Source organism: Drosophila tropicalis, unplaced genomic scaffold (assembly GCF_018151085.1).
Source record: "Drosophila tropicalis isolate 14030-0801.00 unplaced genomic scaffold, ASM1815108v1 contig_47, whole genome shotgun sequence".
Taxonomy (NCBI): Eukaryota; Metazoa; Arthropoda; class Insecta; order Diptera; family Drosophilidae; genus Drosophila; species Drosophila tropicalis.
In genome coordinates, this window is record NW_027172936.1 from 52,260 (window position 1) to 74,607 (window position 22,348).

Consider the following 22,348-nt stretch of genomic DNA (forward strand, 5'->3'; position numbering starts at 1 on the left):
GAAATTTTGCACGTAGGCTTGTATATACTGCAGGGGTTGTATATCTCGGATTCAGCCGGATCGGACCACTATATCATATAGCTCCCACAAACCCCAAAGTCACGAACTGTGACTTTTCTCGGATCGGACCACTATATCATATAGCTCCCACAAACCCCAAAGTCACGAACTGTGACTTTTCTCAATAACTTCGTTTTCTGTGCTATTATCGTGAAACTATTAATATTAATATTAGTGACTTTTGTGAATAACTTCGTTACTTTTAACGCGATTGCTTTCAAATTAAACATTTGTTAGTTTAATATTGTTAATGACTGTGCCAAATTTGATCAAGATCGGGTGACTATATCATATAGCTCCCATAGGAACGATCAGTGGAAAAAAGTGACTATGATCAATATCTTCGTTATTTCCTATGATTGTAGGCCATTCTTTCGCAAACATAAGCCTTTTTATATAAAACGTTCTTCCACATTGATGGCTAATAGGTAAGGAAAGAGTTACCAAAAAAGTTGCAAGGGTATACAAACTTTGACGCGGTCGAAGTTAGCCCCGGCCCTCTGGTTAATTTCCCGTTTGGCAGAAGCTCTCATTAACTGTATCTCTTCATCAAATTTATCGCTTATTTCCTCCTGTAACAAGTTAAGAATCAGATTTTCTATTCCGGTGTTGAGAGTTAATGCTCGTTGCACATTTGGCACATACTTATACTATTTAGTCGGTTGATTCGCTTGGAAATAATCGTAATAATAAATCTGTTTACACGTTCAATCTGACACGTACTCTTGCAAAGCCCGTTGTTGTCCAAACATGGTGGATTCCGTTCGACTTAATATATTCCCCAAAATCATTAGCTATAAATACACATCCTCTGTCACTGATAATTCGGCCAGCGTTACCAAATATAGCAGACCACTCTTTCAACTTTTTGAATATAACCAAACAAATTTCGTAACGGCGTCGACCATAGCAAATATATGCTTTGAAGTTGCATGTAATGGCCCAAAATGATCCACATGTACCGTTTCTAATCCTTTCTTTTTGACGAACTTCTTATTTTAGATTATGCATTTGACGCAGTTATTAACCTATATTGATTTGAAGTTGAATCTAATGGCCCAAGATGATCCACATGTACCGTTTCTAATGGTCTATCACCTGCACCAATCCTACCTTTTTGCCGCACTTCTTGTTATAGATTATGCATTTGATGCATAATAATGCGGGCCACTTTTGACTCTAAATGCGGCATTCAATAAGACTGCTGAATTGCGTGCATCATCTTTTGCAACGCATAGTGACCAACATTAGGGGATTCAACATGATCTGCTTTTCCATTTGTTTCGGGAAAATTAAAGTTTTATTACCACCAACCGTTTTGTTTAAAAGATCTCATTTTAATTTAAAATATTCTTAGGTTTGGTTTTGCAACAATTCAATCAGAGCGTTTGACATTGTATGAGGAGGCTTGTACCTTTTTAAATCGTGCCGACGTTTCTGCTTATTATCTGCTTAAATGCTGCGCAATCTGTTGCAACCTTAAATTTGTTGCAAGGTATACTGCATATAGCTATGCTGTTGAGCCTCACTTTCAGAAGATTTTTTGCTTCAAAACCATACTGGATTGCAACAATGTAGCTCCATCCAAATCCATTTTTTGACGCGTCTGTGAGAATTCCTTTGTTGGCATTGCGGTCATATAGTTTAAGTACTGGTTCGACGGTGACAGTTCTTTTTAATTCTTCAAAAGCCTTGAGAGCAACCGCATCCATCCTAAAAGCAACAGATCAGTTAATGATTGCGCAATATTAGAATTCCCATTGATAAACTTGCGAAAAAATCCAGTTTAGCCCAGAATACTTGAACTGCCTTTATATTTTCTGCTACTATAAACTTGCTGACAGCGTTGATCTTCTCTTCTCCTGACTTAATTTGTCCATCGTAGATGTAGATCGTATGACCCGAAAAATCAACAGAATTTTTTAGAAAGTGGTGACACTTCTTCCATCCAATTTTAACTCGAAACGCTGCTGCTGTGTCAAAAATTTTCTCCATCTTATTAAGACATTCTTCTGCGCTCGTTGCATAGATTATAATATCGTCCATATACAGATCCATCACGTCAGCATTTAACAACTGTTAAAAAACATTTGTCACATATCGAATAAATACTGCAGGTGAATTATAGAAACCTTGTTGAATATGAAGAACCCCTCCTTAGTCACGAATGTATATTTAACTTGTTTCTTGAATCGGCACGTAAAAAAATGCATTCTCTAAGTCCATGACTGCAAAAAACTTTGTGGCATCCAGCTTCTCTAGGACATCGTCAATTATCGGAACCGGAATCCCATACTTCAACACCATACTGTTTAGCTTTCGAAAATCCAAGCAGATTCAATATCTGCCATCTTGCTTGCTAAATTGGATGACGATCGGCAAACGATTACAGCATTAAGCCATTCGTTGACTAATTGCTTTACTGCTGAAGCTTTAATAGCCAGTAGATGACTTGGTGCGAAACGGCAAGACAACACCATATGGGACAATCTGTGAACTAACTGCTGCATCGTTGATTCTGCTACTAGCCCTGCAGCACTCTATGTTCTCTCTTTAAGTTGTTGATCACTGCTTTTGACAAGCGCTGCGCTATTGCATCGAAAACATTTTGTTGTCACATTGCATTCCTTTTGAATGCTCGCTAGATCCGCAGTGAAAGCAACGAGGCTTTTTCTCGTAGTCTCTCTGGCTCACCTTATTCAGACCTTGTGTCACATCGATCCATGGCAAACACAAGGACAAATCAGAAGTCTGTTCTCCCGCCTTCTTACGCTTTCGAGACTCAGTCAGTAGCGTTAAACTACTAAACTGAGACTCGACAGCTTTAACCTCTTGCGAGAGTTTAAGAAAACTAGCGGACAGACTCATCAGGTTATCCTTTGTTTGCCGCATGAAAAGTTGCATTTCATCTTCCACGATCCGGCATCACTCACATCTTCATTTGATACCCTTTTTATACCCTTGCAAAAAGGGTATATTAATTTTGGTCAGAAGTGTGCAACGCATAGAACGAAGCATCTCCGACCATAAAAAGTATAAATATTCTTGATCAGCACGACGAGACGAGTTCAACTAGCCATGTCCGTCTAAATCAACGCAAACTCCTCCTAGACCGTAAGAGCTACAGAGCTGAAATTTTGCACGTAGGCTTGTATATACTGCAGGGGTTGTATATCTCGGATTCAGCCGGATCGGACCACTATATCATATAGCTCCCACAAACCCCAAAGTCACGAACTGTGACTTTTCTCAATAACTTCGTTTTCTGTGCTATTATCGTGAAACTATTAATATTAATATTAGAAAGTTTATTACGCCTATAAACTACTGTGCCAAATTTGATCAAGATCGGATGACTATATCATATAGCTCCCATAGGAACGATCGGTCGTAAACAGTGACTTTTGTGAATAACTTCGTTACTTTTAACGCGATTGCTTTCAAATTAAACATTTGTTAGTTTAATATTGTTAATGACTGTGCCAAATTTGATCAAGATCGGGTGACTATATCATATAGCTCCCATAGGAACGATCAGTGGAAAAAAGTGACTATGATCAATATCTTCGTTATTTCCTATGATTGTAGGCCATTCTTTCGCAAACATAAGCCTTTTTATATAAAACGTTCTTCCACATTGATGGCTAATAGGTAAGGAAAGAGTTACCAAAAAAGTTGCAAGGGTATACAAACTTTGACGCGGTCGAAGTTAGCCCCGGCCCTCTGGTTAATTTCCCGTTTGGCAGAAGCTCTCATTAACTGTATCTCTTCATCAAATTTATCGCTTATTTCCTCCTGTAACAAGTTAAGAATCAGATTTTCTATTCCGGTGTTGAGAGTTAATGCTCGTTGCACATTTGGCACATACTTATACTATTTAGTCGGTTGATCCGCTTGGAAATAATCGTAATAATAAATCTGTTTACACGTTCAATCTGACACGTACTCTTGCAAAGCCCGTTGTTGTCCAAACATGGTGGATTCCGTTCGACTTTATATATTCCCCAAAATCATTAGCTATAAATACACATCCTCTGTCACTGATAATTCGGCCAGCGTTACCAAATATAGCAGACCACTCTTTCAACTTTTTGAATATAACCAAACAAATTTCGTAACGGCGTCGACCATAACAAATATATGCTTTGAAGTTGCATGTAATGGCCCAAAATGATCCACATGTACCGTTTCTAATCCTTTCTTTTTGACGAACTTCTTATTTTAGATTATGCATTTGACGCAGTTATTAACCTATATTGATTTGAAGTTGAATCTAATGGCCCAAGATGATCCACATGTACCGTTTCTAATGGTCTATCACCTGCACCAATCCTACCTTTTTGCCGCACTTCTTGTTATAGATTATGCATTTGATGCATAATAATGCGGGCCACTTTTGACTCTAAATGCGGCATTCAATAAGACTGCTGAATTGCGTGCATCATCTTTTGCAACGCATAGTGACCAACATTAGGGGATTCAGCATGATCTGCTTTTCCATTTGTTTCGGGAAAATTAAAGTTTCATTACCACCAACCGTTTTGTTTAAAAGATCTCATTTTAATTTAAAATATTCTTAGGTTTGGTTTTGCAACAATTCAATCAGAGCGTTTGACATTGTATGAGGAGGCTTGTACCTTTTTAAATCGTGCCGACGTTTCTGCTTATTATCTGCTTAAATGCTGCGCAATCTGTTGCAACCTTAAATTTGTTGCAAGGTATACTGCATATAGCTATGCTGTTGAGCCTCACTTTCAGAAGATTTTTTGCTTCAAAACCATACTGGATTGCAACAATGCAGCTCCATCCAAATCCATTTTTTGACGCGTCTGTGAGAATTCCTTTGTTGGCATTGCGGTCAAATAGTTTAAGTACTGGTTCGACGGTGACAGTTCTTTTTAATTCTTCAAAAGCCTTGAGAGCAACCGCATCCATCCTAAAAGCAACAGATCAGTTAATGATTGCGCAATATTAGAATTCCCATTGATAAACTTGCGAAAAAATCCAGTTTAGCCCAGAATACTTGAACTGCCTTTATATTTTCTGCTACTTTAAGCTTGCTGACAGCGTTGATCTTCTCTTCTCCTGACTTAATTTGTCCATCGTAGATGTAGATCGTATGACCCGAAAAATCAACAGAATTTTTTAGAAAGTGGTGACACTTCTTCCATCCAATTTTAAGTCCAAACGCTGCTGCTGTGTCAAAAATTTTCTCCATCTTATTGAGACATTCTTCTGCGCTCGTTGCATAGATTATAATATCGTCCATATACAGATCCATCACGTCAGCATTTAACAATTGTTGAAAAACATTTGTCACATATCGAATAAATACTGCAGGTGAATTATAGAAACCTTGTTGAATATGAAGAACCCCTCCTTAGTCACGAATGTATATTTAACTTGTTTCTTGAATCGGCATATTAAAAAATGCATTCTCTAAGTCCATGACTGCAAAAAACTTTGTGGCATCCAGCACTCTATGTTCTCTCTTTAAGTTGTTGATCACTGCTCGCACATCTTTTCGAAATCTGAGGGTACATCTATCTGTTACACTAAAAATATGTTCTCTCTTTAAGGGTTGGGTGTCCAACGGACTTGTAGTTGTTGTTCATTGCTCGCACATCATTTTCGAAATCTGAGGGTACATCTATATCAGAATCGATTTCTAATTTCATTTCACTAAAAATACTTAACTGATTATCCTGTTTTCTCACCAGCAGTGGGATAAAATTTATATCCTGCTTTTGACAAGCGCTGTGGCTTGTGGCACATCGATCCATGCCATTTCCTATATTGCCATCCGCTGCAAATGACTTCATATGAAAAATGTACTCTCAAAAGGTTACCTCTTTCTGCATTTTACGCTCACGTAGCTTCTGATGTATATTAACTGTTCATACGTCGTCTATACTAAATTCGTTTTCCAACTGGACACGAAGATCATCATAACTGCGTACTGGATCGTTCGTTTAAATCGTTCCTGAACATATTTTGCTTCATAGTTAGTCCATAGGCCTCAAGATTTGGTTCAAAATTATTGAACCACATCTCCACAGGCATTTCCTGTCCCTCATAGTTGGGTACCACTTTAGAAAATAGTCTGCTTGAAAGCCCGAGTCAGTGTCTTACTTCATCAGCTTCGATTTTCAGTGCCAGCAACTGCAACAAATTTTTCAACATCGTATTGTTCTCTATTTCGATTTTATTTTCATTCGTATTCTCTTCTTGTTTTTTCGGCCAAATCCAGCATCATCGCTTCGCGTACTATTTTGGCCCTTGTTCTGCAGGCAATTTCTTGCTTCTCTTCCAATATTTAAATTTCGTCAGTTTTTTCCAAGGTCTCGCTTTGTCGCGACTTTTCGCCGCCCGCGCATTTTTATACCCTTGCAAAAATGGTATATTAATTTTGCTCAGAAGTGTGCAACGCATACAACGAAGCATCTCCGACCATACAAAGTATATATATTCTTGATCAGCACGACGAGACGAGCTCAATTTCAGCTCTGTAGCTCTTACGGTCTAGGAGGAGTTTGCGTTGATCCAGACGGACGGACGGACGGACGGACGGACGGACATGGCTATTTGAACTCGTCTCGTCGTGCTGATCAAGAATATATATACTTTGTATGGTCAGAGATGCTTCGTTTTATGCGTTGCACACTTCTGACCAAAATTAATATACCCTTTTTGCAAGGGTATAACAACAAAAACTCTCTTTTAATTTCATAACTGTTCTCGTGAATTTTACAACAATAGCAACTCACAACCATAAATAATTTTTAGCAACTTTTCAAAACCATTTCACAACTTAAGCACAGATTGTTTTTATGTTAACTGATAGTACGAGGACAAGCCATCAAATGTAATGCATTTATTTGTATATGAACATATGGAAAGTTTTAAAGATAGATCAATTTACAAAAACAAATAGTATCAAGCGAGTTCACAAATTATACTTGATTAAATACAACGTTTACTTGATTAAATAGAACGTTTAATATTCAACTCATAACGACTTGAGTTTTTCAACTTATTTGCATCGACGACTTTTCGACTTCTTTCGCTGACAACTTTTCGACGACGACACGACTTCTCGACTCATTCCAACTTCCTGGCCACTCTCTCAATAGCCAGGGCCACAAAAAGGACCAGTAACCCAGCACACATCCATCCACCCACACTACTGCAACCTAGAGCCTCACCAATCCATATATTTTTTAATTAGTAAAAGAAATGGATTTACGACTATATGTGCATTTTTAAATTTGTTGTTGTGAAAGTTACCACACTAAGAAGAAGGTTTGTCTTTGCACATAGGCAAGTTCGTTTCTTCAATTTATAGTCGAAGAAAATGTTAACAGCTGCGAACCAAAAATATGTCAATGAAGCTAACTTCGGCTATGCCAAAGTTTATATACCTTTGCAGTCCTTGGCAATAATATTTTTACATGTTAAAAATACTTTTTCTCAACCTCAATTCATCAAACAAAACATTATTACTCTTTTTACAAGTTTTTCTTTTTCTTCCATCATTCCCTATGCTAAACAATGCACGCCTACATATACAGTTTATGTAACGTTGCTTTTGTGTGCGTATGCATTTGCTCTGTTGATTTGAGCAATGACGTAGTAGGCAGCAGCAGCGCTTGAGCAGAGCCGCTTTATATTGACTGTAAATTGTTTATCCAATTTTTGATCAAATTTCGGGACCTAAAATTTTATATCCAATTCTATCATATTAGTAAATTTCATAGGGATACTCCACTTTCTTCACCTATGTTTATTAATTATTACTTAATCTTTATTTATATTTCGTTTTAATCGTAAACAAAATTAAATGAAAAAATTCCAATTTGTTGAAGCGCTATAGTTTAGTCTGTTTCAATCCGATTTACTTTATACAACATTCTTCAAATACAACAGAAAAAAATAATTTTTGTCCTGAAGGACATTCTGTGCACATTTGGAGAAACCCTCAGAAACAGCCCAGCTTCGAAAGCGAATGTCCAGCCAATTCGCTGTGATCTGACATCTGAAGAAAAAAAACTACAAGGGCAACTTCCAGTATGCGAACCAACGATTTGGATGAGTTTCGGATATGTTGTAGAATACCATGTCATTTGAAGGTATACTCTATATTTGTTAGTTTTTCTTTTTCTTTTAAGACGAGTTCTATTATTAGTTCGCGTAAGAGAATTGGCAAGAACATTAAGGTGTGCATCCTGTTTCGCAGAATACTTCTGTTGTTGACTACCTATTTCAGATTTTACGCTAGGTATATTTGGATTATTTTTAGTGTTGTCGTTCCATATGTATCACGGAGCCAACGTGATTGATCTTAAAATGTTCGATTGCGCCCTTTCTATAATGTCGACATTGCTGGTACTTGCATTTCTCCATAGTACGGCACCGTAAGTCCAGATGGGTTTCAGTACGGAGCTGTATAGGAGGATGTGGGAACCAGCACCGAGATGCTAAGCGGCAATCGACGCCTACAACTCTAACTCTCTCTCTCCCTCTCTATGATCCATTATTATCTCTCTCTCTCTTGGTTCTAATTAGTATATATGTATTTAGTATATTTGTGACAATCAAAGCGGCCGCATCGAAGCGGGAGAATATACCTGTGTTTATGAATTTGGAAGTAACGTTTTTTATTGGAAAGTACCGGGTTATTACATTGGTGACGAGGTAAAAAAAAACAATTAATTAAAAACAATATAGTTAAATAGTGAATAAGCAAAAAAACAAAGGAAAACAGAAATATACCCTTGCAAAAAAGGGTATATTAATTTTGGTCAGAAGTGTGCAACGCATAGAACGAAGCATCTCCGACCATACAAAGTATATATATTCTTGATCAGCACGACGATACGAGTTCAACTAGCCATGTCCGTCCGTCTGTCCGTCTGGATCAACGCAAACTCCTCCTAGACCGTAAGAGCTAAAGAGCTGATATTTTGCACCTAGGCTTGTATATACTGCGTTGTATATCTCGGATTCAGCAAAGTAACGAAGTTATTTACAAAAGTCACTGTTTTCGACCGATCGTTCCGATCTTGATCAAAAAAACTCTCTAATATTAAGTTTCACGATAAACGCACAGAAAATAACGAAGTTATTGAGAAAAGTCACTGTTCGTGACTTTGCGGTTTGTATGGGAGCTATATGATATAGTGGTCCGATCCGGCTGAATCCGAGATATACAACGCCTGCAGTATATATAAGCCTATGTGCAAAATTTTAGCTCTGTAGCTCTTACGGTCTAGGAGGAGTTTTCGTTGATCCAGACGGACGGACGGACGGACGGACGGACATTACTTTTTGAACTCGTCTCGTCGTGCTGATCAAGAATATATATACTTTGTATGGTCGAAGATGCTTCGTTTTATGCGTTGCACACTTCTGACCAAAATTAATATACCCTTTTTGCAAGGGTATAAAAAAGTCAAATGCATTTTTCACTCATAATAAAAGGAAAAAGAGAAGAAAGCGAAAAGAAATCTGACAAATGTCAGAGGCGACATGCCGTTTAATTTTAAACAAATGATTATAAAGAAGTATTTGACAAAGGTCAGTGGTGGAAACCGATAAGATATTAAACAAATGTTTAATAAGAAGAACTATCTGACAAAGGTCAGGGGCGAAAAGCCGATAAGGTGTTAAACAGATGTTTAACAACAAAAACTATCTGGCAAAGGTCAGAGGCTAAAGGCCGATAAGAGATTAAAAAAATGAAAAAAAAAAAAAAATATTATCTGACAGTGGTCAGTGGCAGTCTGCCGATGGAAAATTAATAGAACAAATGTGTTGGGAATATTCGATAAAACGCAACTTGCTCGACAGAAGCATTTAATGAATGGTTGATTTTTGTTTTCAGACAAACATCTATGCTTATTCGCAATGACCGAAAGCGTCATAAAACGTTTTCTGTGTGAAAGTTTGGGGAACGCATTGCTCCAAAATGAATGGGAAAAGTGGCTGCGCGCTTTTAAGATTTATCTGCAAGTGGAAGAAGTCAAATCTGTAATTCAGAAAAGAACAAAATTGTTACATTTGGGTGGTATCCAATTGCAGACGGTTGCATACGCAGCTTATGCACTCGAAGTCATTGCCAGAAATCATAAATAAAATCACTAATATAAAATCAATGAAAATTAATCAGAGTGATTGTGGGAGGTGCGAACGGTCAGGACACAAGGAAGATAGTCAGATGTGCCCAGGACGCCAGATTAAATGCAACCGATGCTCTCGTGTGGGTCACTTTGCACGCAGATGCAGAACAAACCTTAAACGCCCATACCCACAGTCAAATGACAAGGAAGCGATTAGAAATTCCAAACGCAAATATGTGCACCGAATAATCCAGTGGAAAATAAGACAATCCAACGGAATTATTTTAAGACAGACAGTGACGAGGAATCAAACTCCACAACCAGCCGCACAACTCGAGGAGCAAGCACCAGAAGATGATTACGAAAACTCCACCGAGGGATTAAAGCTTAAGCTCGTGAGAAAAGGAGGGATGTGGGAACCAGCACCGAGATGCTAAGCGGCAATCGACGCCTACAACTATAACTCTCTCTCTCTCTCTCTCTCTATGATCCATTATTATCTGTCTCTCTCTTGGTTCTAATTAGTATATATGTATTTAGTATATTTGTGAAAATCAAAGCGGCCGCATCGAAGCGGGAGAATATACCTGTGTTTATGAATTTGGAAGTAACGTATTTTATTGGAAAGTACCGGTTTATTACAAAGGACTTTATACTCCAGACGTAGAGGGAACCGACCATTGATGATCCAATGTAAGCTACTCTCTTTTAATTTAAGCTGTGACATCCACGGCTTGAGGAATTGGTACGTTGATTAGCATTAGAGCTGGACAGTTTTTTCTGTTAAGCGTAAATGTAACATGTTTGCTTTTCTGCTCGTTAACCCGGATACGCCAGGTTGCTAGCCATTCCTCTACCACCTTGAGGTGTACCTCTAATTTTGCAGAGTCTTGTATTGGGCATTTGGATCTGCTGAGGATTGCCGTGTCATCGGCAAAGTGGACGTTGTAAGTCCTAAACTCGTTGGTAAGTCTGCAGTGTACAGCAGCTAGCATTACATCTTACAGCGAATTTCCTATTGTAAAGGTAAGATTCCATGAGTTTGTGGGTGTACTGTGGGAGTTTTTGCCGGATTTTGAACATCAGCCCCTCCAGCCAAACTCTATCGAAAGCCTGGGCAACGTCGAGAAAGACAGCCGCACAGTAATCTTTTAGTTCGAATGCTGTTCGTATTTCAGATGTTATGCGATTGACTTGTTCAATTATCCCATGTTTTTCGCGGAGGCCGAACTGGTGTGAAGGGATTGCAGATAAATCGGTAAATTCCTTTTCAGAGATTGAGAAGCGTGGTGGGCAGTACAGGGCAACCAGTGTAGTGTTACCGCAGCTGGTTTGGACAGTTATAGCAGTTTCTTGTAGTTGCTGTGTTTCAAGTCTGTTGAGGAACGAGTGTTTTATACGGTTTTTGATTAGGATACCAGTCCCGCCATGAGCTTCGCCGCTGTCCAGTTCGGAGCACACTAGCGAAGGATACACTAGGACTGGTTGTAGCAGGCATGTCCTTGGTGCAAATGCCATCTTTATGATGTTCGCCACAGCCAACACACACTGACCTAAGATTGCAATTGTTATAGGTGCGGTTGTATTCCTGGCATTTTTTATACTGCGGTGGTTGGTATCTCTAATGGGGCTGCTCTACGGTGATTCTTCTGTGCAATAGAAGCTGAAGGTTGTAGATTGGGTGCACTTCATTTGGCTTCGACCGCTTTCATCTGGTTGGAGCTCGATTTTAAAGAGCGGCTGTGCGACTTTGTTCCTGTTGATGATGTTGACAACGGGCAAACCCTTTTTCGGCCAACGCGTCTGCTATTTCTTGTATTGGGACCGATGGCTCGATCCCCTTTAACACAACCTGGAGCCCTTTACTGCTTTTTAATTGGTAGGTATAGAAGTTGATGTTAGCATTACTTTGGTACTTTTCGATGTTGCGGAAATCGTCCTCAGTTTGCGTTTGACAATTAATTTCTTTTATGTTACCCCTATTGAGAGGGGTTACAACAAAGTCATTTGTTATTTATTATTATTATGAAAATAGGAATGCGGATTAAAATAAAAAATCACAAAATTTCAGATAGAATTACATATATTCTACTTTCACATTTATTGTTGTGATATACATCATAAAAACCAGAAAATCATAAATTTTTTCTACACATGAACTAGTTATAAAGAATGCTTTTGTGCAAATACTTGCCACTCTCAAATTGTCTCATTTCTCAAATTTTTTGCCGCCACTGTACATGAACTTATCCTTAAAAATCGGGGATGACAAGTAGAAATGTGAATGGGGTTGTATTTTTGTCTTCCTTTTATGAAATTTCTTGTTTTTCTTCTATTAGCGTTGAGGAATTTTGCAACCGCTTTATTATAGTTTTAACTTGTCTGAAAAAATACACGTCTTATGGTTGACACAAAGCGCACAAGTTGCTAAATCATTTGTGTCTACGAACATTTTATCATACATTGACGGATTAGTTTGGGCTCCCCAGGAATCAATAATTAAAAGAAACTTCTTTCTCTTCACGTAAGCAAAAAAGAGCACATTTTAAGAATGTCTTATAAATAAGCTTAGTCAATTTTCCAGACTTCGAGCATGACACAATAACATTGGAATTTTTTCTTTTAAGCGGTTTTCTTTTTGCAGTTGGACGTTAGGGCCAAAAGCAATTTTTCATCTCATATTGCGCAGTATATGCATGCGTTAACTTTGTTCATACTTTTTTTTTTTTGCTCCTGAACTGCTAACGTACCATTTTTAACTAAACTTCTATTATATATCGACTGATACCTGCCGCCGGCTTTGTCAGTATTTATGACCATTTCTTTAGCATAATTACTGGTAAGTTCACGGCATTGAATTCGAAAATTATCCGCCGATGTCAAAATATCGTCCATCGAAGCGGCCTCTTTCGCCGACATAAATCGTGTTATTTTTCTTTGCCGAATGCGGTTGGCTGAAGGTGATCCCTGGCTTCTTTAAACCGATTTAGTGTCCACTTATTTATTACAACATATTTCTCAAGAGCTAATCCACCATTCTTCACACCCTCTTCTCATCGATATATGTCCGAAGTTCGTTTCAGGCGGCTTCCTCATTTGGGTGCGATTAGGCCAAGCTAACTACTTTGTAATCCAGCGGAATGTACTCCCGTTGTTTGGATGCCTAATGTATTGAAACGTATTCCTCGTATCCTCAATATACAGCTCCTTTATTTCCACAAAATCGTGTTCTTCTAATATATCAAGCACCACTTTATAAATTTCCTCAGACATTGTTACGGATTTTTCCGAAAAAGGATTTGGTTTCTGTTCTGTTGACAAAATATTCTCTTAAATGAGTTTATCAAGATGCAACAATGCTCCTTTTATTGAAATTTTTAAATCTTCTGAATAAAAATTATATAAAATATTCATTTTGCTTGTTTTGCACTTATTAGAAAAATATTAAGAAAATACAGACTAGTAAAAAAAAGGATTTGCGATGAGCAAAATCCTGGGTTACACGATCGTCCGAACAAAACAAACACTAATTTGCTTTTAAAAGTCAAAAGAATCCGCTGGTAATGACGACGCGTTTTTTTCGACACGACACGCTTATTTACGTGTGGAATTTTCGTGGAAAACTTGACCACGATCGGTTAAGTGCTTTTCCCGCTAGAATGCTGACCGAATTGGAAAATGCTGTTCTTCAGAAAATCGAATTAAAGCTTTCTATTTTTTATATGTATATTTTTTTAGATGTATGTTTTGCCGGCTCGAGGTAAAATTTTTTGGGTGAATAAAACAAAATAATAATAGTTTGTTATTCCTTTCCATTAACTTTCACTCGTTGCAGAGGACGGACGTGTTTTTTTTGCACTTATCATTTTTATTTATTTTTTTTTTTTTTTTTTATTTGTATAATTGTAAATAAGAATTAATTCTAGATTACAAATAAGTGTGAGAAAACCAGAGCAACAAAGGCCTTCAGGCTTATGGTTTGTTCATTCTCTTATATTGAGCTTATTTGTCAATTTTATAAAGTTTACTATATTACAGTGGTTAACATCTGATATTAGGGTGTTAGGAGTAGGATAATTGAGGGAATTGCAAAGATTGATTATGTGCTGACATTGACTTGTGAAGTGCTGAACTGTTAGCCTATTTCCGGTGCAGTATGGGCAATTGGGCGGAGATGTTTTGTGTAAAATATGTTCGTGTGTGAGTTTTGTATGCCCAAGCCGGAATCATGAATATGTTATTGCGTGTTTTTTTTTCTATTTTAATTGGTAAGTGCTTTGGTTCTCTTTTTGGGTTTATGTTTTTGTAGAAATGTGTGTACTCGTCCCAAATTATTTTCAGCGCTGCTTTGGAGTTTAATTTAACTAATTTGTTTATGTCCTTTTTGTTATTGGTGTTATGCAGATGTAACGGGGATATTGTGGCTAATTTTGCTGCTGTGTCCGCTTGTACGTTTCCTGTACATGTCCAGGTGTCCAGAGGAGCTTTAACTTTTTAGGGTTTGAGCTGAGCTTATCCCTGATTTTGGTTATTGTCGGTTCTATGTTGTTTGGACTACTGACGGCCAAGAGCACTTTAAGGCATTAAGATGTAATTTATTAACGTGGCACCAATCACAGAACGCATCGAGATCTGATTGCAAGTACTGTTGGAAAGAAGGATCATTATAAAAATAACAAATCTTGACGTCATCCGGAAACATGAGCACGCGTGAATGAGCCAAGGCCTAAGGCAAATCATTAATAAACAGGGTAAATAACAGTGGGCCCAGATGACTGCCCAGAATGCTCAATCGTATCGAACGCCTTACTAAAGTCGGTATAAATGTAGTGTCATATGGGTACATATGTGCTGAGAGATGGCAGCCCTGGATGCAGTGCGACAGTGTGGCATCATCGGTAGTAAGAAGAGAGAACGACGGAAGGAACGATAGAGAGCAGAAGATGTACAAAAAGTTGATTAAGTTTTATTTAAAGTTGTTAAAGTCGTAAAGTCGCTAAAGTTGTCATTTAAACTCGTTGTGTCAGAGTTCGTTTAATTCTAAATTGTACAACCGACTATTTTGCTATCTAACTATTATTAATTTTAATAAACAACAATTATTGTATACACACAATAATTCTTACATAAATAACATCAGTTTGACACTTTTTACGGAAGCCGTGGTGTACAAGGGTAGTCAATTCTAAAAGGTTGGTAAGCGACGAACGACCTTTCATTAAGCCATCCTGACAAGGAGAATAAGTGGATCTGGTTAGGTGTTGAAGGGAAGACGAAATAATTTTTTAAAACAGCTTAGGTATTACGGAAAGTTTGGCTATGCCACGGTAGTAAGAAATATCCGATTTGTTGCCCTTTTTAAAAAGCGGAATAATAAAAGACTCCTTCCAAACATCAGAAAAACTACAAGTTTCACTCGATATATAGAATAACCGAGATAAAGGCTTATATAGGGAAATCAAACACATTTTAAGTATGCAACTAGGTATATTATCAGGTATATTATAAGCTAGAGATAATACAGTCTTCAGTAATACTAGGAAAAAACATACAATTTAAATGTGAGAAAAAATAGGATGTGGGATCCGAATAGTAGCACAAGTCTACTGAAAGAAATTAGCACAAGAATAAGTCTACTGAGCACAAGCACAAAGAAGAGAGAACAACAAAAAAAAAAAAATAAAACCAGAGGGCCGGGCTAACTTCGACCGCGTCAAAGTTGGTATACCCTTGCAACTTTTTCGGTAACTCTTTCCTTACCTATTAGCCATCAATGTGGAAGAACGTTTTATCTAAAAAGGTTTATGTTTGCGAAAGAATGGCCTACAATCATAGGAAATAACAAAGATATTGATCATAGTCACTGTTTTCCACCGATCGTTCCTATGGGAGCTATATGATATGTAAGGTGGCAATAACGCATGCACCGACGGTGAGGCATCCCTAAAGAGGGCAGGCTTTCGGTCGGAGGTTGCCATCATGTGAGAAAAAGGAGTCGAGCGTCAGTAGTAGAAGAAGTCGTCAGTTGTCGCTCGAGAGTTAAGTTGTGAGTCGAATCAAGTTGCAAGTCGTCAGTTGTTTAAGTTGCCTAAAGTTGTTTAAGTTGCCTACTAGAAGTCGTAAAATAGAAATATCCTAAGCTATATATAAACTTAATATAATAAAACTACACAATAATCTACATTTGGGGGCTCAGCCCGGTCTAAAACCCAAACGCCGCAAAGTTTGTGAAATTCTAAGAAAGATTGCGTCGTCCAAAAAACGCATAAGTGCCAATATGAGCGACGAAGAGGGAGCTACATTCTTTGAAGCAGCGGAAGAGAGACAACATCATAGCGGTGTGCAAAATCGAGCACAGTCGCAGCGGCAGAAAAGTAACGCCATTAAACAAAATCAGCCTGAACAGATATATAACAAAATAGAATGCAGCGAAAATTCTGGTCAAGTGTGCGACTCAGGAATAAACGAGATGAACAATCAGAGTCTGCAGCAGATTATCCAGTTGTTAACACTTAAAAATACAGGCGGACGAAATTACTCAGAATACACGAAGCGAACCAAAAATTACAGCAGATAATTTTTCCAAAGCATGAATTCGATGGTGAATGCGTCCCTGTGGAACATTGGTTTCTAAATTTCGAGCAGAATGCAGACGCGTATGAGCTAACGGAGAAACATAAGTATGTGCAGGCACGAAGTAAGATGACTAAAACGGCACAATTGTTTTTGGATTCCACTTTTGCAAGTTCTTACGACCAGTTAAGGGCCGCGATAATAGCAGAATTTCGACGTACAGTGCAAAGCGCAGAAATTCATAAGAAGTTAAAGGAGAGAAAGAAGAAAAGAGATGAAAGCTTTCACGACTACGTTTTGAATATGAAGAAGATTGCTATGCTTGGTAAAGTAGACATGGACTCAGTTATTGGATACATAGTGGATGGCGTAGACATAAAAAATGAATACAAGTTTAATATGTATGGGTGTAAAACAGAGAACGAGCTAAAGGAAAAATACGACAATTATGAACGTAAGTCAGACACAGTGATGGCCAAAATTACATGTCGACTGCAAAAATAAATCGTTGCTTTAATTGTGGCTCGACTCAGCATGTTCGAAAAAATTGCAAAGTTAAAATAAAGTGCTTCAAGTGTAATGCTTTCGGGCATATTTCGAAGAATTGCCCCGAAGTACAGTACGTCATGCAGATAGTCAAGGACAAGAGGCGCATAAAAGGCATTACGATTAATGATGTCCATATCCTTTGCTTGATTGACACGGGTTCTGATGTATCAATTATATGTCTCTCAACGTTCAATAAAATCAAAAATGTCATCTGAAGAAATGCTATTCAGAACTTCATGGCTTGAGAAACAAGAAAACACAACCGATTGGTATTTTTATAGCTGCAGTGCAGATTGGCAATGATGAGGTGCAACAGAAGTTCATAGTTGTTCCCGACGGTCGCATTGCTTATGAGGGTTTTCTAGGATTCGACTTTTTGTCAAAATGTTGCTACGAATGGAATGGAGAGGGCTACGTATTTTCGTATTTATTATATAACATTGCTGAAACAAAAACAGGCTTTCGGTCGGAGGTTGCCATCATGTGAGTAAAAGGAGTCGAGCGTCAGTAGTAGAAGACGCACACGTCAGTTGTCGGTCGAGAGTTAAGTTGTGAGTCGAATCAAGTTGCAAGTCGTCAGTTGTTTAAGTTGCCTAAGGTTGTTTAAGTTGCCTACTAGAAGTCGTAAAAGAGAAATATCATAAGCTATATATAAACTTAATATAATAAAACTACACAATAATCTACATGATATAGTCACCCGATATTCATCAAATTCGGCACAGTCATTAACAGATATATTAAATAAACAAATGTTTAATTTGAAAGCAATCGCGTTAAAAGTAACGAAGTTATTTACAAAAGTCACTGCTTTCGACCGATCGTTCCTATGGGAGCTATATGATAGAGTCACCCGATCTTGATCAAATTTGGCACAGTAGTTTAAAGGTGTAATAATCTCTATAATATTAAGTTTCACTGTTCGTGACTTTAGCGTTTGTATGGGAGCTATATGATATAGTGGTCCGATCCGGCTGTATCCGAGATATACAACCCCTGCAGTATATACAAGTCTACATGCAAAATTTCAGTAGCTCTGTAGATCTGACTGTCTAGGAGGAGTTTGCATTGATCCAGACGGACGGACGAACGGACGGACATGGCTATTTGAACTCGTCTCGTCGTGCTGATCAAGAATATATATACTTTGTATGGTCGGAGATGCTTCGTTCTATGCGTTGCACACTTCTGACCAAAATTAATATACCCTTTTTGCAAGGGTATAACAATAGCACTGATGGTATGATCGGGGCGATGAGGAGAGCAACGACGGAAGCAATGACGAGAGAAAAAAAAATTAAAAATAAAAAGTTATTTACACTCTCCGTCGTATCTTCCGCTTTCACTTCTATTTGGAAGGAAACATATATTATTCCTCTTCATAAAAAGTAAAGATGTCCGAAGCCTCCAATTATAGGGGTATTTTGTGTACAACGTTTGGACTCTGATCTCACGTCTGAGAGTGCCTTTTTTTAAGGGTAGTTTTCAATGCCGACAGCACGAAAATATAACGGCAAATTATGGTGGGTCCAACTCAAACGCCACTACAGAGCCCTATATCCAAAATTAGTGATTACGAGCTTAACACAGTCCCGTTTGGCATTGACTGTACTTCATTCTTGGCCATCCGAGTATTTCGGCAACTAGCAAATGATGTCCAATCCAAATTTCCGTTGGCTAGCGATATTATGAAGTCCTTTATGTATATCGATGATTTGCTGGCAGGACACAAACCGCACACTGAACAAACCGCAATCGTAATGGTGTCTTCCTTTATTTTATGCAAGAACTTTGGCTACAAGAAGTAGGGTGGGATGATCACTTACTTGCCCAGTGAACTATGTACATTACAGGTGGCAAGACTAGTCCTTCCTTGACGTGGGTTTTTTATGATCAGAGCACCAACGTCCACTGTGGCGCGATTTACGTGCGCGCTAGCAGTTGTTAATGCATTTTGCAGTTACCTCTTTGCAGCTAAGTTCTGGGTAGCCCGAGTCCCCGCTGAACTGGCAGCTGCAGTTCTACCACAGCTTTCAGTTGATAATGTCGAATTCAGCCGTCGTTTTGTCATGGCTGAAAAGGCCGCCCTGCGCCTGGATGACATTCATCGCCAATCGAGTGGCAAAGATTTTCAGCGCTACGAGTAGCGCTCAATAGAATCATGTTTGTTCAGACGACATCCTATCAGACCTCCCTAGTCAGTTCGCAAGAGCTGCTACACAATGAGCTGTGGTGGTATGGCCCACCATGGCAATGGGAACCGCCAGACTTGGCCACAAACGACACCACTAGGCACTTAACTGTCTTTCTGTTAAAAGTCCATGTCGCAATATCTGAGCCAACCAATGACCCAGAATCCCGGTTTTCCAATCTGGGACGTGCACTCATATGTGGTCCGTTTTTTCCCAAGTTGTAGGAAACTTCCAAATGACTACTTCGGAGAGGTTAACTCTAGTGAGATCAGTCAAGTGTTAATCCAAGTCACTCAGCGTGATTATTACCGTGGTGAATATCAGTGACTCCAGCAGAAAAAATCTCAGTCCGTGTCCAGTGTCATTCTGAATTTGAATATATTCACTGACGTGGTAAATATCAGTGCCTCCAGCATTTTCAATAATCATTTCCAATTTAAATATATTTACTGACGATGCTCAGTTGTGATTCAAGCATTCAAGCAATTTGACTGCTGGGGCATTTCACGTATCAGATATCTGTGCAAGGGGAAAATCATCTTGTGGTCCGTCTCATCTCAGAACGAAATTGGATTCCGAAACTGTCGAATCCAGTTAGATTGGTCGTTATATCATGCAAGGTGTGTGTGATCTACATAAGAAAGAAAGACAACCTTTTTACGCCTGCCCCCTACAGGCAGAGTTTTCCTATCAGTTCCTATAAAACTGACAGAAACGGATAATATGTTTAAAATGTTGTGGTGGAGAAGCAAATTCAGCCCACAAAAGCCCACGAGTATGTTCTGAAGGAGACACCAACGGAATCAAGTCAGCGATTCCGCACAGAGTTTGAGCAGAACCGCAATGACCTCAAACTGGCAATTCGCCGTAGCAAAAAGAGATACTTTAATGACGTTCTTGTAGAAGCGGAAAACGATGTATGGGGCAGACCGTACAAAATCGTAACGAAGAGGCTAAAAACTCACCAAAGGACAGAGCCCCACTCTGTCGCTGACATGGACCAAATAGTAGGAGAAAGAAACTAATCATCTCTGTTTTCTTTGCGATTCTGCCGAACCTAAAACCAACGGTTTGGCCACTGGTGGCGTTATTTTGTTCCACAAAGGCAAAACACGTTACAATATTTTCTTGAGATGTCGGTGCTATGAATTCCAAAGAAGTCGCCTAGAAAACATTGCAGGAGGCGGATTAACGATGCACAACTTGATAGATGAGATTGTTGGCAGCCCACGAACAAGGGAAGCTGCTAACAGCTTTGCAGCTTACGTAATTTGGGATCTTCGACAATCCGAACGTATGAGAGCTGGAGCGTCATAGAGAGACCAACCGACCCTAGGAAGCAATTCCCACGAGGACATCCCCCAGGATCTCGCTCCCTTTATGAAATTTTTTTTCTTTTGTATATATCTTTACCTATTTAGTCAATAAAAGAATAAGAAAAAAACCAATAAACTGTATGTGTTGCGTGCATTGCTTTGCTTAGGGAATGAGGGAAGAAGAAGATTGTGGAAAATTGTAGAGTTGAATTGAGCTGCAGAAAACAAATTGTCAACATGAAAAATTATTATTGCCAAGGACTGCAAGGGTATATAAACTTCGGCATAGCCGATGTTAGCTTCTTTGATATTTCTGTAACTCAATTCATCAATGCACAGACAAAACCACCTAATGCATGCCGCGAATTGTACGCAATTCGTAATTTGTAGCGTAACGTCTGTATGTGTGTGCGTGTGCTCTGCTGATTCAAGCAATGATGCAGTAGGCTGGCGGAAGGGCTGCCGGCATAAATTTCAGGATCTAATGTTTTATCTAAAAACTATCATATTAGTAAATTTCCTTCACCTATTTTTCTTAAATATCTATAAGGAATAAATGTGCAATTCGTTGTAAAAGCTGTCTGAAGCTGAGACAAAACAAATAAAAAAAGATATGATATAGCGGTCCGATCCTGGCGATTTTTATACTTTATCTTATCAGGGTTATAAGTAGCTCAAATATTCATTCCAATAGCTCTTAAGATGGCTGAGTAAAGCGCAAATTCGCCGACGGACGGACCGACATGGCTATATTGACTCAGCTTCTGATGCTGATGAAGAACATACATATATACTTTTTGGGGTCGGCAACATATCGATCTTTTGATATACGAATGCAGAAATACAATTTTTAGACCAGCAACCAAAAGATTGTTGATAGGGTCAACAACAACCCCTGAGCAGAATACTTGCCTTTGCAACCGTGTACCAGGTCTGGGTAATACAAATTAGCTTTTTCAATTTGGTCCTTATCTTTCGAGTTTTGTGAAAAGTCCAACTGATTTCTGAAATATGCTTTGGGAACATCTTTAGGTATTTCCATTCCCAATTGTTGTTCGTCAGTTTGAAAATTTTCAAGCAGTTGTGCACGACCTCGACCAAATGAAACGTTAACATTTTTAAATGTTACTGATACTTCATTGGCAATCTCCTCCCGCGCTAGTCGGAAATAATCTCCACTGGAAATAGACTGGTCAACATCTAAGCCACTGTCTTTAGCATGCTCTCCACTTGATGATGAAAAAACTGAAGCATCAGTTTTATTGGTGAACAAAGACAGCAAATTTCCTCTTCCGGACATACTCTAAAATTATAATTATATTTAAAAAATTGGTTAGTTATATATTTTAAAAAATGGTCTGTATTTTGTTATTTAAATTTTCACGCAGGAACCATGAATAACAGTAATTAGTTGTTTTTGTACCCTTACAGAGGGTATTAAAAAGGCGGACGGATGAAGTGAAGTGGTTGATAAGCATGAGAAGCTGAATCGATATAGCCATGTCCGTCCGTGCGTATGCGTTTTACTCAGCTATCTTAA

General features: G+C 38.5%; 1 protein-coding gene across 1 annotated transcript in view; it reads right to left on the reverse strand.

Moving 5' to 3' along the window:
* The window catches only part of AGO3 (Argonaute 3), a 43,611-nt gene extending 21,500 nt beyond the window's left edge, over positions 1-22,111 (reverse strand). Inside the window, exon 1 of the mRNA XM_068287339.1 lies at positions 21,721-22,111. Coding sequence (XP_068143440.1) covers positions 21,721-22,108 — 388 coding nt within the window. The 5' untranslated portion in view covers positions 22,109-22,111. The remainder of the gene's footprint in view (positions 1-21,720) is intronic.
* Positions 22,112-22,348: the final 237 nt, after the last annotated feature.